This window comes from Choloepus didactylus, chromosome 10 (assembly GCF_015220235.1).
Source record: "Choloepus didactylus isolate mChoDid1 chromosome 10, mChoDid1.pri, whole genome shotgun sequence".
Lineage (NCBI taxonomy): Eukaryota > Metazoa > Chordata > Mammalia > Pilosa > Megalonychidae > Choloepus > Choloepus didactylus.
The window spans coordinates 85,912,935-85,933,293 of NC_051316.1; the positions used below are offsets into that span (position 1 = coordinate 85,912,935).

The following is a 20,359-nucleotide window of genomic DNA, read 5'->3' on the forward strand; positions in this document are numbered from 1 at the left end:
CCCAACAATTTCTTTGAATACTCTTCCTAGACCTTTACCCTTTTCTTCCCCTTCTGGAACACCAATGAGTCTTATATTTGGACGTTTCATATTATCTATCATATCCCTGAGGTCCATTTCGATTTTTTCAAATTTTTTCCCCATTCTTTCTTTTATGCTTTCATTTTCCATTCTGTCATCTTCAAGGTCACTGATTCGTTGTTCAACTTCCTCTAGTCTTGTACTATGAGTGTCCAGAATCTTTTTAATTTGGTCAGCAGTTTCTTTAATTTCCATAAGATCATCTGTTTTTTTATTTAGTCTTGCAATGTCTTCTTTATGCTCTTCTAGGGTCTTCTTGATTTCCTTTATCTCCCGTACTATGGTCTCATTGTTCATCTTTAGTTCTTTGAGTAGCTGCTCTAGGTGCTGTGTCTCTTCTGGTCTTTTGATTTGGGTGCTTGGGCTTGGGTTATCCATATCGTCTGGTTTTTTCATATGCTTTATAATTTTCTGTTGTTTTTGGCCTCGTGGCATTTGCTGAACTTGATAGGGTTCTTTTAGGATTTGTAGACCAATTGAAGTCCTTATCTCTAATTTATCAGATCTACAGCTTCGTGGAGTACACTTTCTCTAACTAACCAGCAGGTGGCGTCCACGAGCCACCTGTTCTCCACAAGCCAGTTCTCCCCTGCTTAGCCTTTTTGGTGAGTGGGGGAGTGAGTCTTGTGGGGTCCAATTGGTGTGCCAAGCTTGCGTGTGTAGTTGGTGTTGCCTGCCCTGTATATGGGGTGTGTTTCTGGGCAGTCAGGGAGGGGGGGGGGTGGCTCTAACAATCAAATCTCCCTGGTGATCCTAGAGTTTTAAAGCTGCTGCAATAGTCTAATCCTTCAGTTCAGTCCTGCCACAGTTTGTCTCTGCCACTGACCCACAAGTCCTTGGTATTGGTGTATGGCTCCTGAGACTTGCGAGTGGGCCCCTCTTCCAGGCCGTGCACCCCGGGTCCTCTGTTGAGGGATGACTGTGCTATGTCACAGGTGAGTGCCGTCCCCCCAGGGCAGTTCTGGGCTGCTGGGCTGTGTAGGGAGGCTCCCAGTCTGCTGAAATGATGGCTGAATGGGGCTTTGTTAATTCACACTGCTCTACCTTCCCAACTCTGGGACAATCAGCTGAGGTTGCAGGGAAGGCTAATGTCCACGCCCAGTTTTGTGGTGTGTGCCTGTTATTTGAAGCACTTCCGTCACACTGGGTTGTCTGGGGCAGTTCTGGGCTATGGGGCTGGCGATGGGCAGGAGTGTTTCCTGTCCACCAGGATGATGGCTGTGAGCGGACACCCCCCTTTTCTTGGGAAGTTGTGGTGTTTAGTGAATTTTCTCAGCCACTGGATTATTGCGTTTTGTCTCAGAGCTCTCCTAGTTCTGCTCTTGACTTGACCTGCCCAAATAGCAAGTCTTTGAAGCTTTCTGTATTGGGCTTCTTAGAGTAATTGTTTTAGAAAAAGAAAAAACGATTAAAAAAAAAAAAAAAAAAAACGGGCCCTCCTCAGAGATCTAATGGGTTATTGAAATGCTAAGAGACAAAGCAACCAGGGCCTTTAAGGAAAGGTCCACAGGGCAGAGAGATCAGCTTTTCTTCAGGATTTGCATATGCGCCTCAGGGCCCTTCCCCTTTCTATGTTCACCAGAACTCCAAAAATCCTCTGCTTTTATTTTGGAGTTTTTCGTGTTGTTTTTTTTCTATGCCTGTCTCCTCTCTGCTGGGCTGGCTGCTCTCAGAGTCTCTGGTGTCTGGTCTCAGTCTATCTATGGTTGGAGTTTGAATCAGTAGAATGAGTTTCCGATAAGAGCAGCCACTGCAGTTCTCCCTTCTCCTTCCCGGAGCTGACAGCCCCTCCTCCCCCGGGACTGAGCCTGGCAGGGAGGGGCGCGGGTCCCCTGGCCGCAAAAACTTACAGATTTCGCTGATCTCAGCAGTTCCACGTTTTCATGAGTGTTGTATGAAGTATGCCCAAAGGCAGATTGCTCTGTGGTGTCCAGTCCATGCAGTTCCTGGCTTTCTACCTACTTTCCTGGAGGAGTAACTAAAACATACAGCTCACCAGTCTGCCATCTTGCCCCGCCTCTCCAGAATTGACATCTTAATAATATTTAGTCTTCCAATCCATGAACATGGAATATCTTTCCATTTGTTTAGGTCTTCTTTGATTTCTTTTAGCAATGTTTTGTAGTTCTGTATAAAGATCTTTATATCCTTGGTTAGTTTTATTCTGAAATATTTGATTCTTTTTTTTGGTATTGTAAATGGAATTTTTTTCTTGATTTATTTTTCTTGATTTATTTTTCTTGATTTTAATGACATCAGTCATTACTAGTGTATAGAGACACTACTGAGTTTTTGGTGTTGATCTTGTATCCTGCCACTTTGCTGAATCATTTATTAGCTCTAATAGCTTTGTTGTGGATTTTTCAGGATTTTCTCCATATAAGATCATGTCGTCTGCAAATAGGGAAAGTTTCATTTCTTTATTTCCAATTTGGTTGAGTTTTATTTGTTTTTCTTGCCTAATTGCTCTAGTTGTACAACTTCTAGGACAATGTTGAATAACAGTGATGACAGTGGGCATCCTCTTGTTCCTGAACTTTGAGGGAAAGTTTTCAATCTTTCACTGTTCACCTTTAAGTATGATGTTAGCTGTGGGTTTTTCATATATGCCGTTTATCATGCAGTGGACGTTTCCTTGTATTTCTGGTTTTCTAACTGTTTGTTTATTAAGTAGGGGTACTGGATTTTGTCACATGCCCTTTCTGCTCAATTGAGATGATCATGTGTTTTTTTCCCTTCATTCTGTTAATATGGTATATTACATTAGTTGATTTTTTAATGTTGAGCCATCCTTGAATACCTTGGATAAATTCCACTTGGTCATGTGTATAATTTTTTTAAATGACCTTTTGGATTCAGTTTGCTAGTATTTTGTTGAGGATTTTTACATCTATGTTCATAAGAGATAATTGGTCTATAATTTTCTTCTCATATCTTTATCTGGCTTTGGTATTAGAGTTATGTTGGCCTCATAGAATGAATTGGGAAGTATTCCCTTCTCTTCAATTTTTTGGAAGAGTGTGAGCAGGATTGGTGTTATTTCTTCTTGGGATGTTTTGTAAAATTCCCCTGTGAAGCCATTTGGTTCTGGGATTTTCTTTGTTGGGAGGGTTCTGAAGATTGATTCAATCTCTTTCCTAGTTATCGGTCTGTTGAGATCTTCTATTTCCTCTTGAGTCACTGTAGGTATTTTGCATGCTTCTAAGAATTTGTCCATTTCATGTAGGATATCTAATTTTTGGCATTCAATTGTTCATAGCATCCTCTTATCCTTTTTATTTCTATGGGGTTGGTAGTAATAGCCTCCTTTTCATTTCTGTTTTCAGTTATTTCTGTCCTCTCTTTTTCTTTGTCAGTCTAACTGAAGGTTTCTCAATTTTATTGATTTTTTCCAAGAACCAACTTTTTTTTTTCAGTGTAAAACTCAGAGACACGTTATAAATTATAGCATACATGAAATGACAAAACAGTTAACAAGAAATAGCATTAAAATTAACATAATTGATAAAAAGTAAAAAGTTGAGAATATCAGCTTTTGAGATGATCTCCCAGAATTTAGATCCAATATATGAAAGAAAAGGGACGAGACACATGGATTATTCCAGGGAGTCAATAGGTATGCTGAGGATTGAATCATGTTCCCCATGAAGACAGGCTCAAGTCTTACACTACATTGCTGTGGGTGGGAACCCATTTGAAAAAGGACCCTAGAAGGTGTTGTTAGTAGTTAAGGTCTGTACTTATTTGTGAATAGGATCTTTGAATATCCTATTTAGATGAGGTTAAACTGACTCAGGGTTTGCCTTAGTCCATATGGCTGAAGTCCTTAGAGGGAGAGGAAATCTGATAGAGACACAGATGAAACAGTAGGAGAAGGAGAAGCCATGTGATGGGGGCAGAGGTGCAAGCCAAGAAGCCCCAAGGATTCCCAAGGAACCCCAAATGCTACAGACTCTGGGAGAAAGCAAGGCCTGTTGAGACCCTGATTATTGACTTTTAGCCCCCAACACCTAGAGACAATAAACTCCCATTGTTTAAATCAACCAGTGTGGTGACGACCTGGCAATGTAAGACAAGGGGATCTAGAAAAAGAATAAAGAAAATCTTTAGGGGAAAAGTACCAAAGAAATAACAGAAAAAAAATTCCAGATATGAAGGGCACAGATTATTAGATTGATAAGGACCCACAAGGACAAGCAGGATAAATGTTGGTGGGGGAAAAAATCCACATTAAATTCACCTTTAAATGAGAACATTACAAGTAATTTTGTGGTGGCAGGTGGGAAAAAGAGGTGGAGTAGTGGGTTATAAGACTATATGATCATGAAGAAGTGACATTGGTCCTGGAGGAGGCTGGTCCCAGGGCCAGAAGGAGGGCTCAGAACGAAGGTATGATTCTCTGACCTGCTTGGCTTTCTGTGGGGCCAAAATCCTGGCCACGTCCCCACAGAGATTTCCAATGGAGTTTTTGTACTTGCAAGCAGACAGCTCTGCAAGAACCAACTTTAAGTTTTGTTAATTTTTTTTTCTTTTTTAATTCTCAGTTTGATTTAACTCAGCTGTAATCTGTGTTATTTCCTTTTTTCTCCTTGTTTTGGGTTTAGAATGCTGTTCTTTTCTATCTCCTCCATTTTCAGATTAAGTCTCTGATTTGAGATCTATGTTCTTTTTTAAAGTAAGCATTTAAAGGTATAAGTTTCCTTCTTAGCACTGCTTTGCTATATCTCATAAGTTTTGGTATGTTGTGTTTTCATTTTCATTTGCCTCAAGATGTTTCCTAATTTCCCTTGTGATTTCTTCTTTGACCCATTGGTTGTTTCAGTACGTTGTTTAATTTTCACATGTTTGTGAATTTTCCATTTCTCCCTCTTTTATTAATTTCTAGTTACATTCCATTGTGGTTGGAGAAGATACATTGTATGATTTCAGTGTTTTTGAATTTATTGGATTTTTTGGTGACCTAACATGTGGTCTATTCTGGAGAATGATTCATTGCAGTAGAGAAGAATGTGTATTCTATAGCTGTTAGGTGAAGTGTTCTATATGCCTGTTAGGTCTAGTTGGTTTAAATTATTGTTCAGTCTTCTCTTTCCTCATTGATCTCATTTCTAGGTGTTGTATCCACTTTTAAAAATTCAATTTTATTGGGACACATTCACAAACTATAGAATCATCCACAGTGTACGATCAGCTGTCCATAGTACCTTTATATAGTTGTACATTAATCACCACAATCAACTTTTGAACATCCTCATCACCAAACACAAAAAGAATAAGAATAAAAACTAAAGTAAAAAAGAACACCCAAAACATTCCATAACCCCCATCCCTCCCTATTGTTCACCTACTTTTTGTCCTCATTTTTCAACTCTTGTTCATGCACTGTGTTCTATCCATTTTTGAGAGTGGTGTATTGAAGCCTTCTTTTATTAATGTGGAACCGTCTTATTTCTCCCTTCAAAACTGTCAATATTTGCTTCACATATTTTGGGGCTCTGCCATTAGGAACAGATATATTTATAGTTGTTATGTCTTCTTGTTGAATTGACTTTCTGTCCCTTGTAACAGTTTTTGACTTAAAGTCTATTTTTTCTGACATTAGTATAGCTACCCCAGCTTTCTTTTGGTTACTACTTCCATGGTATATATTTTTCCATCCTTTCTTTTTCAACCTACTTGTGTCTTTGAATTTAAGGTGGGTTTCTTGTAAACAGCATATAGTTGGGTCATGCTTTTTTATCCATTCTGCCATTCTCTGCCTTTTGACTGAAGAGTTTAATCCATTTACATTTAAAGTAATTACTGATAATGTAGGATTTCTGCCATTTTGTGGTTTAGTCTTTGCAAGCCTTATACCTATTTTGATCCTTAGTTCTTCTGTTAATGCATACTTTCATATTTATTTGATTTTTTTGTATTATAACATATCAAGTCCTTTCTCATTTCTTTCTGGATACATTTGTCGTACATTTTCTTTGTGGTTACCATGGAGTTAAAAATTCAACATCCTAAATATATAACAATCATTTTTTATTTGATACCAACTTAACTTCAATAGCATAAACATACACTGTCCCTGTATCCCTCCATTGCCCCACATTTTTTGGGTACCTGTTACAAATAATATCTTTGTACATTTTTTGTCCAAAATCATAGATTTATCATTACCTTTTATGCACTCACATTTTAGCACTTGTAAGAAGTATGTAGTGGAGTTTCTTATAAAAAAATACAATACAGTAGTCCTGGCATTTATCCAAATGGTTACCTGTTCTAGAGGTCTTTATTTCTTATGCTACTTTGATCCTTGGATCCACTGTCTAGTGGCTTTTCCTTTTACTGTGAAGAGCTACTTTTAGCATTGCCTGTTAGGCTGGTCTACTTGTAATGAACTCCCTCAGCTTTTGTTTATGTGGGGATGTCTTTTCTTTTTTTCTTTTTTTTTTTTTTTAATTCAGTTTTATTGAAATACATTCACACACCATACAATCATCCATGATATACAATCCACTGTCCACAGTATGATAACATAGTTATGCGTTGATCACCACAATCTATCTCTGAACATTTTCCTTACATCAGAAAGAACCAGAACAAGAATAAAAAATAAAAGTGAAAAAAAGAACACCCAAATCATCCCCCCATCCCACCCCATTTGTCCTTTAGTTTTTATCCCCATTCCTCCACTCATCCATACACTAGATAAAGGGGGTGTAATCCACAAGGTCTTCACAATCACACTGTCATCCCTTGTAATCTACATTATTATATAATTGTCTTCAGGAGTCCAGACTGCTGGGTTGGAGTTTGGTAGTTTCAGGTATTTACTTCTAGCTATTCCAATACATTAAAGCCTAAGAGGTGTTATCTATATAGTGCATAAGAATGTCCACCAGAGTGACCTCTCGACTCCATTTGGAATCTCTCAGCCACTGAAACTATTTCATCTCATTTTGCAACCCCCTTTTGGTCAAGAAGATACTCTCAGTCCCACGATGCCGGGTCCACATTCATCCCCGGGAGTCATACTCTGCGTTGCCAGGGAGATTACACCCCTGGGATATGTGGGGATGTCTTAATCTCTCCCTCAGTTTTAAGAAAAAAAAGTCTTGCCAGATGTAAAATTCTGATTGGCAATTGTTTTCTCTCAGCACTTTAAGTATTTCAACCCACTGCCTCCTTGCCTCTATGGTTTTTGATGAGAAATTGGAACTTAATCTAATTGGGATTCCCTTGCACATAACATGTTGTTTTTCTCTTGTAACTTTTAGAATGCTCTCCTTGTCCTTTGCATTAGACAGATTGACCACTATGTGTCTGGGTTTATTTCCTTTCAAGTTTATCCTGTTTGGTGTTTGATGGGCTCCTTGGATGTGCATATTCATGCCTTTTGCAAGTTTGGGAAGTTTTTTTTGTCATTTCTTTGAATATTTCTTCTGTTCCTTTCTCCCCATCTCCCTCTGAGACTCCCATAATGCATATATTGATATGCTTGATGGTGTCCCATAGGTCTCTTAGGCTATTTCAGCTTTTTCTGATTATTTTCCTTTCTTTTTCTCAGCCTGGCTGATTTCAATTGTATTGTCTTTGAGTTCACTTGTTCTTTCTTCTGCCAGGTCTGGCCTGCTGTTGAAACCCTCCCAAGAATTTTTCATTTCAGTCCTGTGGTTTTCAACACTATTTAGTTCCTTTTTAAAATTTCTGTCTTGTTTTTGAGATTCTCATCTTGTTCATTCAGTTTTTTCCTGATATACTTTAGTTCTTTCTCTATATTTTCCATTATTTTCTTGAGCATATTGAGGATCATTTTTTTAAAAGTCTTTGTCTGGAATGTCCACAGTCTAGTCTTCATTGATATTTTCTGGATTTTTATTCTCTTCCTTTGGTTGGGCCATTTTTTCCTGTTTCCTTGCTTGTCTTGTAAGCTTTTTTGCACACTGTATATTTTAATATTTAAAAAAGTTAACTCTGAGATTTAGTCCCTGACCTGTTTCTTGAGTTTCTATATAGGTAGTGATATGACAGAGATTTTCTTGGGTGCCAGGAGGTAACAAAACTAACGAACTAATGCAAAAAATGCCTTTCACAGAGTTTGAAAATTGGCTTTGTGTTGGCCAGTGTTCTCTTTCAGGGTTCAGCCCTCCTATCAGGAAGGTCAGCCAAGACGAATACGTAGTGCAGGGTCCTACTTGTTGCTTCTGGGCCTATGTCTTGTCCTGGGCTTGTGCTTGTGGCCTTAGGAGTTCCCCTATTACAGGAATTTGAATGCCTCCACTACTCCCGAGGAAACAGACCTTCTCCCTCTCCAGGGTGTTCCACTGCAGGACTTAAAGCAATAAGCCTTTGCCCCAGGCTGCCCAACTTAATTGTTTCTTTTACCACTTTCAGTGTCTCAAGCTGCTTTTGCCTGGAGGGCAATTCTGGGAGGTGGGTGCAAGCTAGAAAGGAGTTTTCCAGGCCAGCCTTTCCCAGTCACAACAAGGCCAGGGACCCAGAAAAGGTGCACTGGCCAGCCCCATGCTGCCCTGGGGAGGGGGAGGGACCAGCACAAGTGCCAGGAGCCTCTCTTATGGCTCTTTGAAGCTGTGTTTTCTTGATTCAGCATTTGCATAGTAAATGCAGTTCTCTCACTGTTTTCTGTAATTTTCAGGAAGGGTACTGTCAAATCTTCTCTGTGACGTGTGCCCAGAGTGGGTTAGAACAATGGCCACGTCAGAGTCAGACCCCTAGCCATCTGAAGTAGCTATTCAAAAGCAGCGATCAGCAGTTGGACTGCAATTGGGGAACTAGGTCTTTATATCCCTGTCCCATCCTGGACTTGGGGAACTAGGTCTTTATATCCCATCCTGGCACCAGCAAGCTGCACCAGGAGCCAGGGTTGAGTACTGAGTACCTCACTGCTGCTTGCCAGGAGGCTGGGGTATGGGTGTCATAGCCACTGCACAGAGTGAAATTCACTGGTATTTACTGCAATTTACCAGCCTCTTCCTCCCGCACTTCCTTGGATGCTATATTGTGTTATACTAGATTCTGGAATTTCAAAATAGTTGATTCAGGCAATTCCTGCCTGTTTAATTATTCTGTAGAGGGACTGTTTGCTGGAGCTTCCTATCCGCCATCTTTCTACAATCCAGACAGGAATGAAAATTTTAATGATGTTTAAATGTCAATTGTAAAATGAAAGTTCTTGCTCTTCTAGGTAATCTAGTAAATACTTTATAGGTCACCCTGTCTACTCTCACCAGAGAGGCTGAGTTGGAAGTAACTTTGTTTTGACATCATACCTTTTCTTTTTAAATTCATTGGTTGACAGTGCTTCTTTATGGCTTTGATTACTCCATTAACTTAATCAAAATCCAGCCTGCCATGTAGTGTTTTAGGACTCTGCATGACCCCATACCTGTCTGTTGCTCCTCTTACCATTTAAGCGGGACTAATTTCTGTAAGAATTATGTGCTAGACAGTTCATAAGAGCAGAGCAGGGAACCCCAATGCTGGCACTTGTTGATGATTTCTCTACCTACCTCCATCCATCCTTCTAGCCTTGTTGAGTTACTGTTAGCTTTTTTGGGGGTGTGTGGGAGGAGGTGCTTTCACCTTTTCCCCTTGCCTCCCTGGACCTATATTCTAGTCAAGGATCCTGGTTTAGAGCTTTTGTTTGCTTTCATTAGTTTGAGTGACCTTCTGGAGGCTGCGCTTTTGGGACCCTCTGGAGTTAGCCATGAGAGTGTGTTCCTTAGTTCCCAAATCACAATTCTGTGATGAATGTTACTATTCATAAATTTTTATGTGTCATTATTTGTTCAGGATAAATTGATAGAATTGAAATTGCTGGATCAGATATATAATTTTTGAATGCTTTTCATATGTATTTCCAAATCACTCTTCATTACGTATTATACTCACTAGTTGTATATATAAGCACTCTTGTCCCTGAACTCTTAATAACACTGGCTAATGTTTTGTTTTTTTGTAAGTCTGCCAGCTGGATAGATAACAGGTGGTATCTTATTTTTGTTTTAATTAATTTTTTATTACTAAAGAAGATGGATATATTTGCATCTTTATTGGCCATTTAAAGGTTCTTTTTTGGGGGGGAATTACTTGTGAATATTCTTTGCCAATTTTTCTTTTGAAATGTATGGCTTTTTATCCTATTCTTTCATTTATTCAACCAATATTAATTAAGTGCTTTATATATACTAGGGCCAGTAGTGTTCTGGGTCTGGGAGATATAGCAATGAACAAAATAGACAAGGTCTATTCTAATGTGGTAAGACAAAAAATAAGCAAACAAATAAATATATATAATGTGACAGGTAGTGGTAAGGGCTGTAAAGAAAGTTAGGTATGAAGGCTAGCTAAAGAATGATTTTTGGGGGGGGGGGGTGCTGTTTATAAAGATGGTCAGAAGAGGTTTCACTGATAAGTGGATTTAAGTGGATTTAGGGAAAGCCTTATAAGTAGAGGGAACAAGTGCTCTAAGTCGGGTCTGTGTTTGACATGTGACTATAGTTTGAGAGAGTTAGGAGGAGAGTTTGAGAAGTAACAGCAAGTGGCATGTATGTAGGAATACAGACCATGCAGATCCCCAAAGTTGGCTTGGGGAGTTTGGAATTCACTGTGAATGAGTTGAGAAGCATTGGAGAGTTGAATAATGGAGTGACATGACAGTGTTTTGTGTTAAGAAAAAATTTTTTTTTATTAGGGCAGTCGTAGGTTTACAGAAAAATCATGCAGAAATTGCAGTTCCCATATACCGCCCCCACTGTTTTCCCTATAATTAATATTTTGCATTAGCGTGATACCTTTGGTACAATTGACGAACCAGTATTACTATAATTTTATTATTAACCTAGTTTACATTAAGCTTCACTCTTTGTATTGTACAGTTGTATGTTTGGGTTTTTTTTTTTTTGGCTTTTTAGTTTTTATTGTAACATATATGCAACTTAAAATTTCCCATTTTACCCATTTTCAAATATGCAATTCACTGGTATTAATTTCATTCACAATGTTGTGCTACCATCACCACTATCCATTACCAATACTTTTTCATCACCCCAAACAGAAACTCTGTATGAACTAAGCATTAATGCTCCATTACCCTTCCCTACCTCTGCCCCTAGTAACCTGTATTCTAATTTCAGACTTTATGAATTTGCTTGTTCTGATTATTTCACGTCAGTGAGATCATATAATATTTGTCCTTTTGTGTCCGGCTTATTTCACTCAACATGATGTCCTCAAGATTCATCCATATTGTAGCATGTGATCCAGTGATCCAATATTTTAAAACATCGTTGGTATGGTAAGTGGAAAATAAACTATGGGAGGACAGTGGTAGTGTAATACTTCAGTTGAGAGACAGTAGGGCTTGGATGAGGTTGATAGTGGTGGAGGTAGTGACAAGTGATTCTGGATATATTTTGAACATATAGTCTTTATATATTTTGAACACACAGACTTTGCTGATGGATTGGATGTGGGGGGTGTGAGAGAAAGAGAAATTATAGATGACTCCAAAGTTTTTGGCCTGAGCAACTGGTAGAATGCATTTGCCATTTACTGAGATGGGGAGGAAGGGGGAAGAGTAAGTTTGGTGGTGTCGGCTAAATCTTAATGATTTCTGAGAGCTTTATTTTTGGCTTTGCTGTTATTCCTAGAAAAGCCCAAGATTCTAAAAGTAATCACTTAAGCTTTAAGTACTCTAACAGTTTTTTATTTGCATTTAACTCTTCAATCTGATGAAATTAATTTAGTATACCTTGAATTAAGGTTCAATCTTAAGTTTTCTTAAATTGTTTACCTGTTATCTAAGATCATTAAACAATTTCATCTCTGCTGTGAGAAATATTGTATCATTTCCTCTGAATTGGGAAAGGGGCATGTGGCAGGTTGTATACAAGGGGTGTTCTACCACATATTACTATTTAACAAGTCCCTGGTCTTGATTGATGAATTGGTGGCCATAGTTTCTAAGTACACTAGGTTATAAACATTTGTCTCCAGAGTCTCTTACATTCTTTAAAGAAGTTCTTGGTTTTAATAAGTTCTGCTTTAGAAAGTGGCTTTCATCAGTTCTCCTCAAAGACTGAATTCCGCATTGTGGATTATATGTGACCTGTTTTAATCACAGTTTATGTCCTGCCAGTAAATATGCTTTGCTGCTACTTCATTTTTTTAAAAATTAAATTCAGTTTTACTGAGATATATTCACATACCATACAGTTATCCATGGTGTAGAATCAACTGTTCATAGTACCATCACATGTATTCATCACCCCAATCTATTTTTGGACATTGTCCTTACAACAGAAAGAATAAGAATAAAAAATAAAAGTAAAAAACAACACCCAAATCATCCCCCCATCCTACCCTATTTTTCATTTAGTTTTTGTCCCCATTTTTCTACTCATCCATCCATACGCTGGATAAAGGGTGTGCGATTCACAAGGTTTTCACAATCACAGTCACTCCTAGTAAGCTACATTGTTATACAATCATCTTTAAGAGTCAAGGCTACTGGGTTGGAGTTTGATAGTTTCAGGTATTTATTTCTAGCTATTCCGGTATATTAAAACCTAAAAAGGGTTGTCTATATATAGTGCTTAAGAATGTCCACCAGAGTAACCTCTGGACTCCATTTGAAATCTCTCAGCCACTGAAACTTTATTTTGTTTCATTTCACATCCCCTTTTGGTCAAGGAGATGTTCTCAGTCTCATGATGCCGGGTCCAGATTCATCCCCAGGAGTCATATCTTGTGTTGCCAGGGAGATTTACACCCTTGGAAATCAGGTCCCACGTAGGGAGGAAGGCAGTGGGTTTACCTGCTGAGGTGGCTCAGTTAGAGAAAGAGGGCCATATCTGAGCAACAAAGAGATACTCAGGGAGACTCTTACACACAATTATAAGCAGGTGTAGCCTCACCTTTGCAGTAATGAGCTTCATGAGGGCAAGCCCCAAGATAGAGGGCTCGGTATACCAAGCCATCAGTCCTCAATGTTTGTGAGAACATCTCTGCTACTTCATTTTGCTGACTGATAATTGTTCTGAGATTGTAAACTAAAATTTGCTTCAGTAATACAAAAATTGACTACACTGTATACTTGCTGTCCATTTGTACATATTATGGTCTAAAACTCTGTAACATTTATATTTTCCACTATTAAATTCTGTGTGTTCCAGACGTTCTCTGATACGTGGTTAATTTAGAGGTGATGGTGGTATTTAATTTACTGGGTTTTGTTCTTTAAAGCAAGAAATAGATTTCTTATGTTATTAATAATGTTTATCAAATCTTATAGTGGGCTGAAGTCTTCAAGCTTGGAAGTAAACCTCCAGCATATTGTTACCTTATAAGTGTGTGTCAAGGCTGATTGAACCTAAATCTGTTAAATGTTTTCTTTTTGTAGAGAGGGAAATATGAGGTTCCTAAGTGGCTTTCTCCCAGTAGTATTCTGCTTCTCCAACAGATGCTACAGGTAAAATTTTTAATTTATTTAAAAATAATTTTAATTTATTTTTAAGTAACAGCTATGGCAACTGTTTGAGCCAACTTAAAAAAAAAATTTGTGGTAACATTCATAACACAAAATTCCCCATTCTAAACCATTTCATGTATACAATTCAGTGATATTAATCACATTCCTAGTATTGTGCTATCATCACTGCCATCCTTACCAAAATGTTTTCATTACCCCAAACAGAAACTCTGTGCCTGTTAAGCAATAACTCCCTATTCCCCCTCATCTCACTGGTGTGCTTTTTCTTACTTTTTCTTGAGCATTTTCTGTTTTCTCTAACCGGCTGTTGCTCTTCTCTCCTCCATTTTCTTGCTCCTACTTTTGCACATTAGGTTTATAGTAGATACTGAATAAATGCTTGAATGAGCTAATGTGCAGTTGAGTAGACCCCATGATCTAGTGCAGTGTCTCTCAAACTTTTTGTAGCAGAAATACTGGATGGCTTGTTAAAATGGATTGCCGGGGCCTACCACTAGAGTGTTTGATTCAGTAGGTCTGGGTTGGTCCAAGAATTTGAACTTCCAGATAATGCTGCTGGTCCTGAGACTACACTTTGGAAAACCACTGATTTAGTGGGATGAGCCTCTGAGTGTGAATGATAGGGGTGCTGAAGTCTAGGTATCCACCCTACAAGTAGGTGAGCCACCTGATTCTGATCTGTAAAATGGGGGTTCTGAGCCTGGCCTCACTGTTATCTAGTATTATGAGGTTACAGTGAGATTGATAGGAAATTATTTGAAAATATGAGTAACAATTTGAAAATATGAGTACTTTATTAATGCAGTATTTTTTTCATTATTATATATTCCAAATATCCTCTTAGTTTTTCCATCTATTAAGCCATCTCCACCTTTTATTCATAATTTACCCCAGACTCACACACCTTAAGTAGGGCCAGACCACCAAATCTCAATAATGAGATTGAAAATGCCTCATCCTTTTCTTTAGACTCCAAAAGACTTAATTTTTGTTGATTAATTTTTCTCTCACATTTGAAAATTACAAATGGAAAAGAAAGGTATGCTTTTCAACTTGTTCTGTGTGATTGTAAGCTCATCAGAGGTAGAGATTGCATATTCAGTATGAATGCCCCACATTGTGGCTGCTTGAATATTAAATTGGTGAATATTTCCTGTGAATAGGTTTTCCAGCAAAACACTATTACATTATACAATGGATTAACTGAACTTCATGAATAATGTCCATACCAATGAAGTTAATATTTGTTAAACATTTATCTTCTAAGTCTGTATTGGTTGCTATAGTTTTCTTGCTCCTATTGCCTTTTTTATAAAGAATTTATTCCAAGGCCATTTTAAGGTCTTTGACAGTATTTTTGCGATGATAAAGTTTGCATCTCTTTGATGAGTTTTGAGTTCTCAGGAGGAGAAGTGTATGTTCTCTATTTGAAACACTAATCTCTTTTCTTTTTTTCCAATGGCCACTAGGTGGACCCAAAGAAACGGATTTCTGTGAAAAATCTATTGCTCCATCCCTGGATCACACAAGATTACAACTGTCCCGTCGAGTGGCAAAGCAAGAATCCTGTAAGTAAAATGAAATCCAGTAGAATTTTTCTTTTTTAACTCTGTGTGGTCTTTGTGTGAATTCAGGACCACAGTGATGTGGTCTAAATATAAAAGAAAATGTATTTTGTGGACTTATTCATTAGATTGGTGTTGGGGAAACTTGAAACCTAATCATACATTTGTTACTCTCTAGGATAGTGGTTCCCAGCCAGCCCTGGCTGCACATATGAGAATGATGCCTGGGTCCCATCCCAGAACAATTAATAGTATTTTTAAAAGCTCCCCTGTGATTCTCGTGGGCAGTCAGGATTGTGAAAACTGCTCTGGGCATCTTGGGTAAATCACTTAACTTTGCAAACCTATTAATTCATTTGTAAAAAATAGATAAAACCAGTTCTGTCTACTCCCAGAATAGACAGGAGGTTACAGTGGTTCTCAGACATTTCAGTCTCAGGACATGTTTACACTGTTAATATTTATTTATGATTCATTTAAAAATAGTTCATTACACCTTATCGTAAATAAAATATTTTATGGAAAAATAACTATTTAGAAAATAAATTTAGTGAGAAGAGTGGTATTGCTTTACGTCTTTGCAAATCTCTCAAGTTTGGCTTAATAGAAGATATCTGGATACTCATCTGCTTCTGCTCTCAGTCTATTTTGATGAGTTGTTTTGGTTGAAGTATATGAAGACAATGCAGCCCCACAGAGATATGTAGCTGGATAAGGGAGAAGCATTTTAATGGCCTCTTCAGATATGCCTCTAAAACTGGATAAGTGGTAGTTTCTTAATTGGCTGCATATGTGGAATCTGAAACCCAATCAGAGAATATTTTATACTCTGTTCCATTAAAATCTGTTGGTCTACTTTGTACTTTGAATGGGTCTTTTTCCCATACATGACTTTGTAACATTAAGCATTGGTCATCTGGAAAATATTGGTTCACAGAGTTATACAAAGCTTTCAAATGTTTTGGCACATTTCATTATTCAAGATTAAAAACATCACATTTCTTAATAACACTACTGATCTCATCAGGAAGTTTTGGAAAGCTGTCAAACTCATGGTGGCAGATATAAGTTTTCCAGAATTCCAGTTTTTGCTTGAAAGCCCAGTTTATTTATCATTGGCAACAAATACTGTCAGTGTTACCCTTGAAGTGACAAATTCATTTTGCTCATTTTTGAAAAAATGTCTGCTAAATATCCAAGTTGGAATAATCATAGTTTGTCAGTGTTCTTTCAAGTAAAAATGGTGTTCTATGAAAAAAAAAACTAATTCAGCTTGTAACTCAGTCATACAATAACTGCCCTCCAGATAGCATTGAATTTTGGTGTGCAACAAAAGTGCTTTATGCATACTTCCCATTTTGTCCCACAGAATATTAAAGAGACATGTACTCAAGGTTAAGATTTAATAAAATTAATAGTTTTTATTGCTTAATCAGGGTTATTCTTAATTGAAACCTTTTTTTTTTTTTTTTTTTTAACTATGACTATGTGGTAGAGAATACAGTGCTTTAGTACAGTTTGGTTCCACTGCATTAGTTTGTACTAAGGCACCAGCAGTTTAAATCATCATTGCTTTTATACCATCAGTGCAAATGTCAACACTGTGAAAAATGCAGATAAAATTTTAGTACTATTATAACAATAGTTTGGGCTTCAGAGCCCCTCATTGGTCTACAGACCACACCTTGTTAACCGCTCTAATGTGAAAGAACTTTAAAAATACAAAGGGCTATATAAGTTAAACCACTTATTATTTTATTTATTTATTTATTTATTTTTGAACTCTTTTTTTTAATTCACCAAGGCCACGGACATCTTTCCATGTAATAAGCAGACATTTATCTGTATTCTTTATATTGGCTACAATGTGTGTCTATATAATTTTTTTTAATATTCATTTTATGAGATATATTCACATACCACGCAGTCATACAAAACAAATAGTACATTTGATTGTTCACAGTACCATTACATAGTTGTACATTCATCACCAAAATCAATCCCCAACACCCTCATTACCACACACACACAAAAATAACCAGAATAATAGTTAAAGTGAAAAAGAGCAACTAAAGTAAAAAAGAACACTGGGCGCCCTTGTCTGTTTGTTTGTTTGTTTCCTTCCCCCACCTTTCCACTCATCCATCCACAAACTAGACAAAGGGGAGTGTGATCCCCATGGACCCCCAATCCCACTGTCCCCCCTCATAAGCCACATTTTTATACAATTGTCTTACCACTTATTTTAATAATTATTCTTACATGAAGGTTTTAAAATAATATTTTAAAATAAACGGCAACTTGAACTTGATAAGAATATGAATGTTACCAAAGGATAATATATCATTTATATACCAATTAGCTATTTCTACATTAAAAACCACCCCAAAATTTAGTGGCTTAAAACTAATAATTTTATTTGTTACAATTCTCTGGATCAGCAGTTTGGACTGGGCTTAGCTGAGCAGTTCTTGTGCTGGCCTTGCCTGGGGTGTCGAAGTCATCTGGTGACTTGGCTAGGGCTGGATGGTCTATGCCTCACTCACAAGACTGGCTTTTTGTGCTGGCTGTTGGCTGGCCACATGCCCCCAGCAGGATAGTCTGGGCTTCTTGACATGGTAGCTGGATTGCAAAAGAAGCAAGAAAGAGGGCAAGCCCTAATGCACAAGCCTTTTTCAAACTTCTGCCTGCATTGTACTGGTTAATGTCCCATTAGCCAAAGGAAGTCACATGGCAAAGCCCAAAGCCACTGTGAAATGTATACCCTTCAAGGTGAATCCAGTTATTATTCCCTACTTATAGATAAGGAAATCAAGGCACAGAGAGTTTAAGTAATACTGAGGAATCACATTGTCTTCAAGTGAAAGAGTTAGGGTTTAAACCCAGACAGTCTAGCTCCAAAGTCTGTTTTCTTAATCTTTATTCTCTTCTTCCTCTCCAGTAGAGAATAGAGGAACTTGTCTGTAAGGTAAGAGATGAGGAGAGAGTCTGCAGAAAAGCATTCCATTTCATTTCCCTTTGATTGGGAGTGGGGCATGCACTTGGGTCAACAGAATAGCTTGGAGAGGTGTATCCCAGACATGCCGCAGTGTAGGCTTGGTGCAGCAGGAAGGTATTTGCTTTCTGGAATATTCACACTGACAAATATAAATGCTCTTTTTTTTGTCCATTTTTAAAAAACTTTTTATCATATCATATATACAACTCAAAGTTTTGCATTGTAACTATTTTCAAGTGTATAATTCAGTGGTATAGTATTAATTACATTCATAGGAATCTTTTTTTTTTTTTTTTCATAAATATACTCTTCCTACTGGTCAGCTGGTAGAGGATCTTAGAAAAATAGAGTGCCTGCTTCTAATCCTTTCTCACTGTTCTCCTCACTATTATAGCTTTGTAATCTGAGCTGAAATTCCTCCTGATTTTCATGACAGTCAAATCCTAAAATTTTTCTAACTTATATTCTTCCTAGCGGTCCATGACATCTTTAATATCTATTGAGCAAATACGATTAGAACTAAAACTTAATTCTAATGACTGTCTACACAACGTTATTGCCTAAGTGCTTCAGAGTGTGCAGGTGTCTGAGCAGTGCACCTGCAGGGCCAGGGTGACTATGATGTGCCACTTGTGAGGTGGAGAGAGTGGGTAGTACAAATGCCTGTGTTCAGCCATTGGGGGTCATCATTTCTCCATGTGTGGGAGGTCTTTGCATATCTTCTCAGCCATGATCTTTATAGGATAGGATATATCACTGTTTGCAGAACAGATGCTGAAATGAAGAAAGTATTTTATTTCAACATCAACAAAAAATTTTTTTAATTGGGGCACTGTGTAAAGTAAAATATAGAAAATTTTGAGTTTTCCAAGAGTATGTAATTTCCTTACATTTTAATATAATGATTGCTAGTATATATTTATATATATAATTGTAATATATAATATGTAATAGAGAGTATGATTATAATAAGGGCTTTTTGTATATTATGCTATAGTATGACTATAGTATACCTATATTTACAGTATATCTAATATTTTCTATAGCATAATATAGATAGAGCCCTTAAAATAGTCTTTATAGGAGAGCCCTTAAAATAGTACCTTTAATAGTCATAGAATAATGAGTCTATGGACTTTATGTTTTTCAACTTATTTAATCCTCATGTCACCCCCCTGAAGTAGATACTAGTTTGTCCCCATTTTGTAGATGAAGCAACTGAGACACAGAGTTATTAAATAACTTACCCAAGGTCAAACAACTAGTAACTGTAGAACCAGGATTCGAACCCAGACAGAAGGGCTCCAGAATGGAATGGATCTGATAGATCAACTAGTTCAAACTTAGGACCTGTGCATCTACCGCCCCTGTAACAAGCATTGCTTGTCTCGTCTATTGCAACAACTACTGGAGGAGAGTCAGAGAGAGATGGCGTGGTGTGGTAGAAGAAACCCTGGGCTAGGAATGAAAAATACCAGTCTTGGGCAGATTGCATTAACTTCTCTGATTTTTTATTTTCTCCCCTCAATATGGGAATTCTAATGACAATCTCTTATGTATTTTGGGGTCATGTTTTGCCATTTATAAAGTGCTTTAACATGTTAGTCATTCATCTGCCTTGCCTGCTTCACAGAGCTGTTGCAAGGATTACATGAGTTATGTACAGAAGCTCTCCCTAGAAAGGATTATTGTTGCTTTTTGAAGTATTTGCTTTTTTCCCTCACAGTATGTATATCATGAAGAATGGACTATAAAAATAATTCAGATTTACTTGGGTATTTAAGGTATAGATGCTGTTCTGTAATTCTTTGAATGATCTCCACTTTCACGCAAAGCTCTAGTACCCAAATATTGTATCAAATGGAAGTATAGTCGGTTCCATTTTCTGCCCTGGTGGTCAGGAAATGTAGTAGGCATTGATAATCCAAAATAATTGGCCAGCTTCTGGTATACATTTTGGTACTTAATTTAACTTGAGTATTTGTGGCCAGGAATTCAGAGCACTTCAAGCATTGAGCCTCTTTGGAATACCCAACTTGAGATGTTATGTTTTTCGGGGAACCTAAGATGATGGGTAGGTGAGACGGGCAAAATAACACCTCCATGAAAAATACTAGATAAAAACCAGAAGGTGACCCAGAATACTGGTTTCAGCGATGCATCAGCTGGACAAGGTCTGCTAGAACCACAGGGGTCGTACACTTGGTG

At 37.6% G+C, this 20,359-nt stretch overlaps 1 protein-coding gene across 1 annotated transcript in view; it reads left to right on the forward strand.

Moving 5' to 3' along the window:
* Positions 1-20,359, forward strand: part of MELK (maternal embryonic leucine zipper kinase) — a 129,414-nt gene that overhangs the window by 78,581 nt on the left and 30,474 nt on the right. Inside the window, exons 9-10 of the mRNA XM_037797573.1 lie at positions 13,499-13,567; positions 15,058-15,156. Of these exons, the coding sequence (XP_037653501.1) occupies positions 13,499-13,567; positions 15,058-15,156 (168 nt within the window). The remainder of the gene's footprint in view (positions 1-13,498; positions 13,568-15,057; positions 15,157-20,359) is intronic.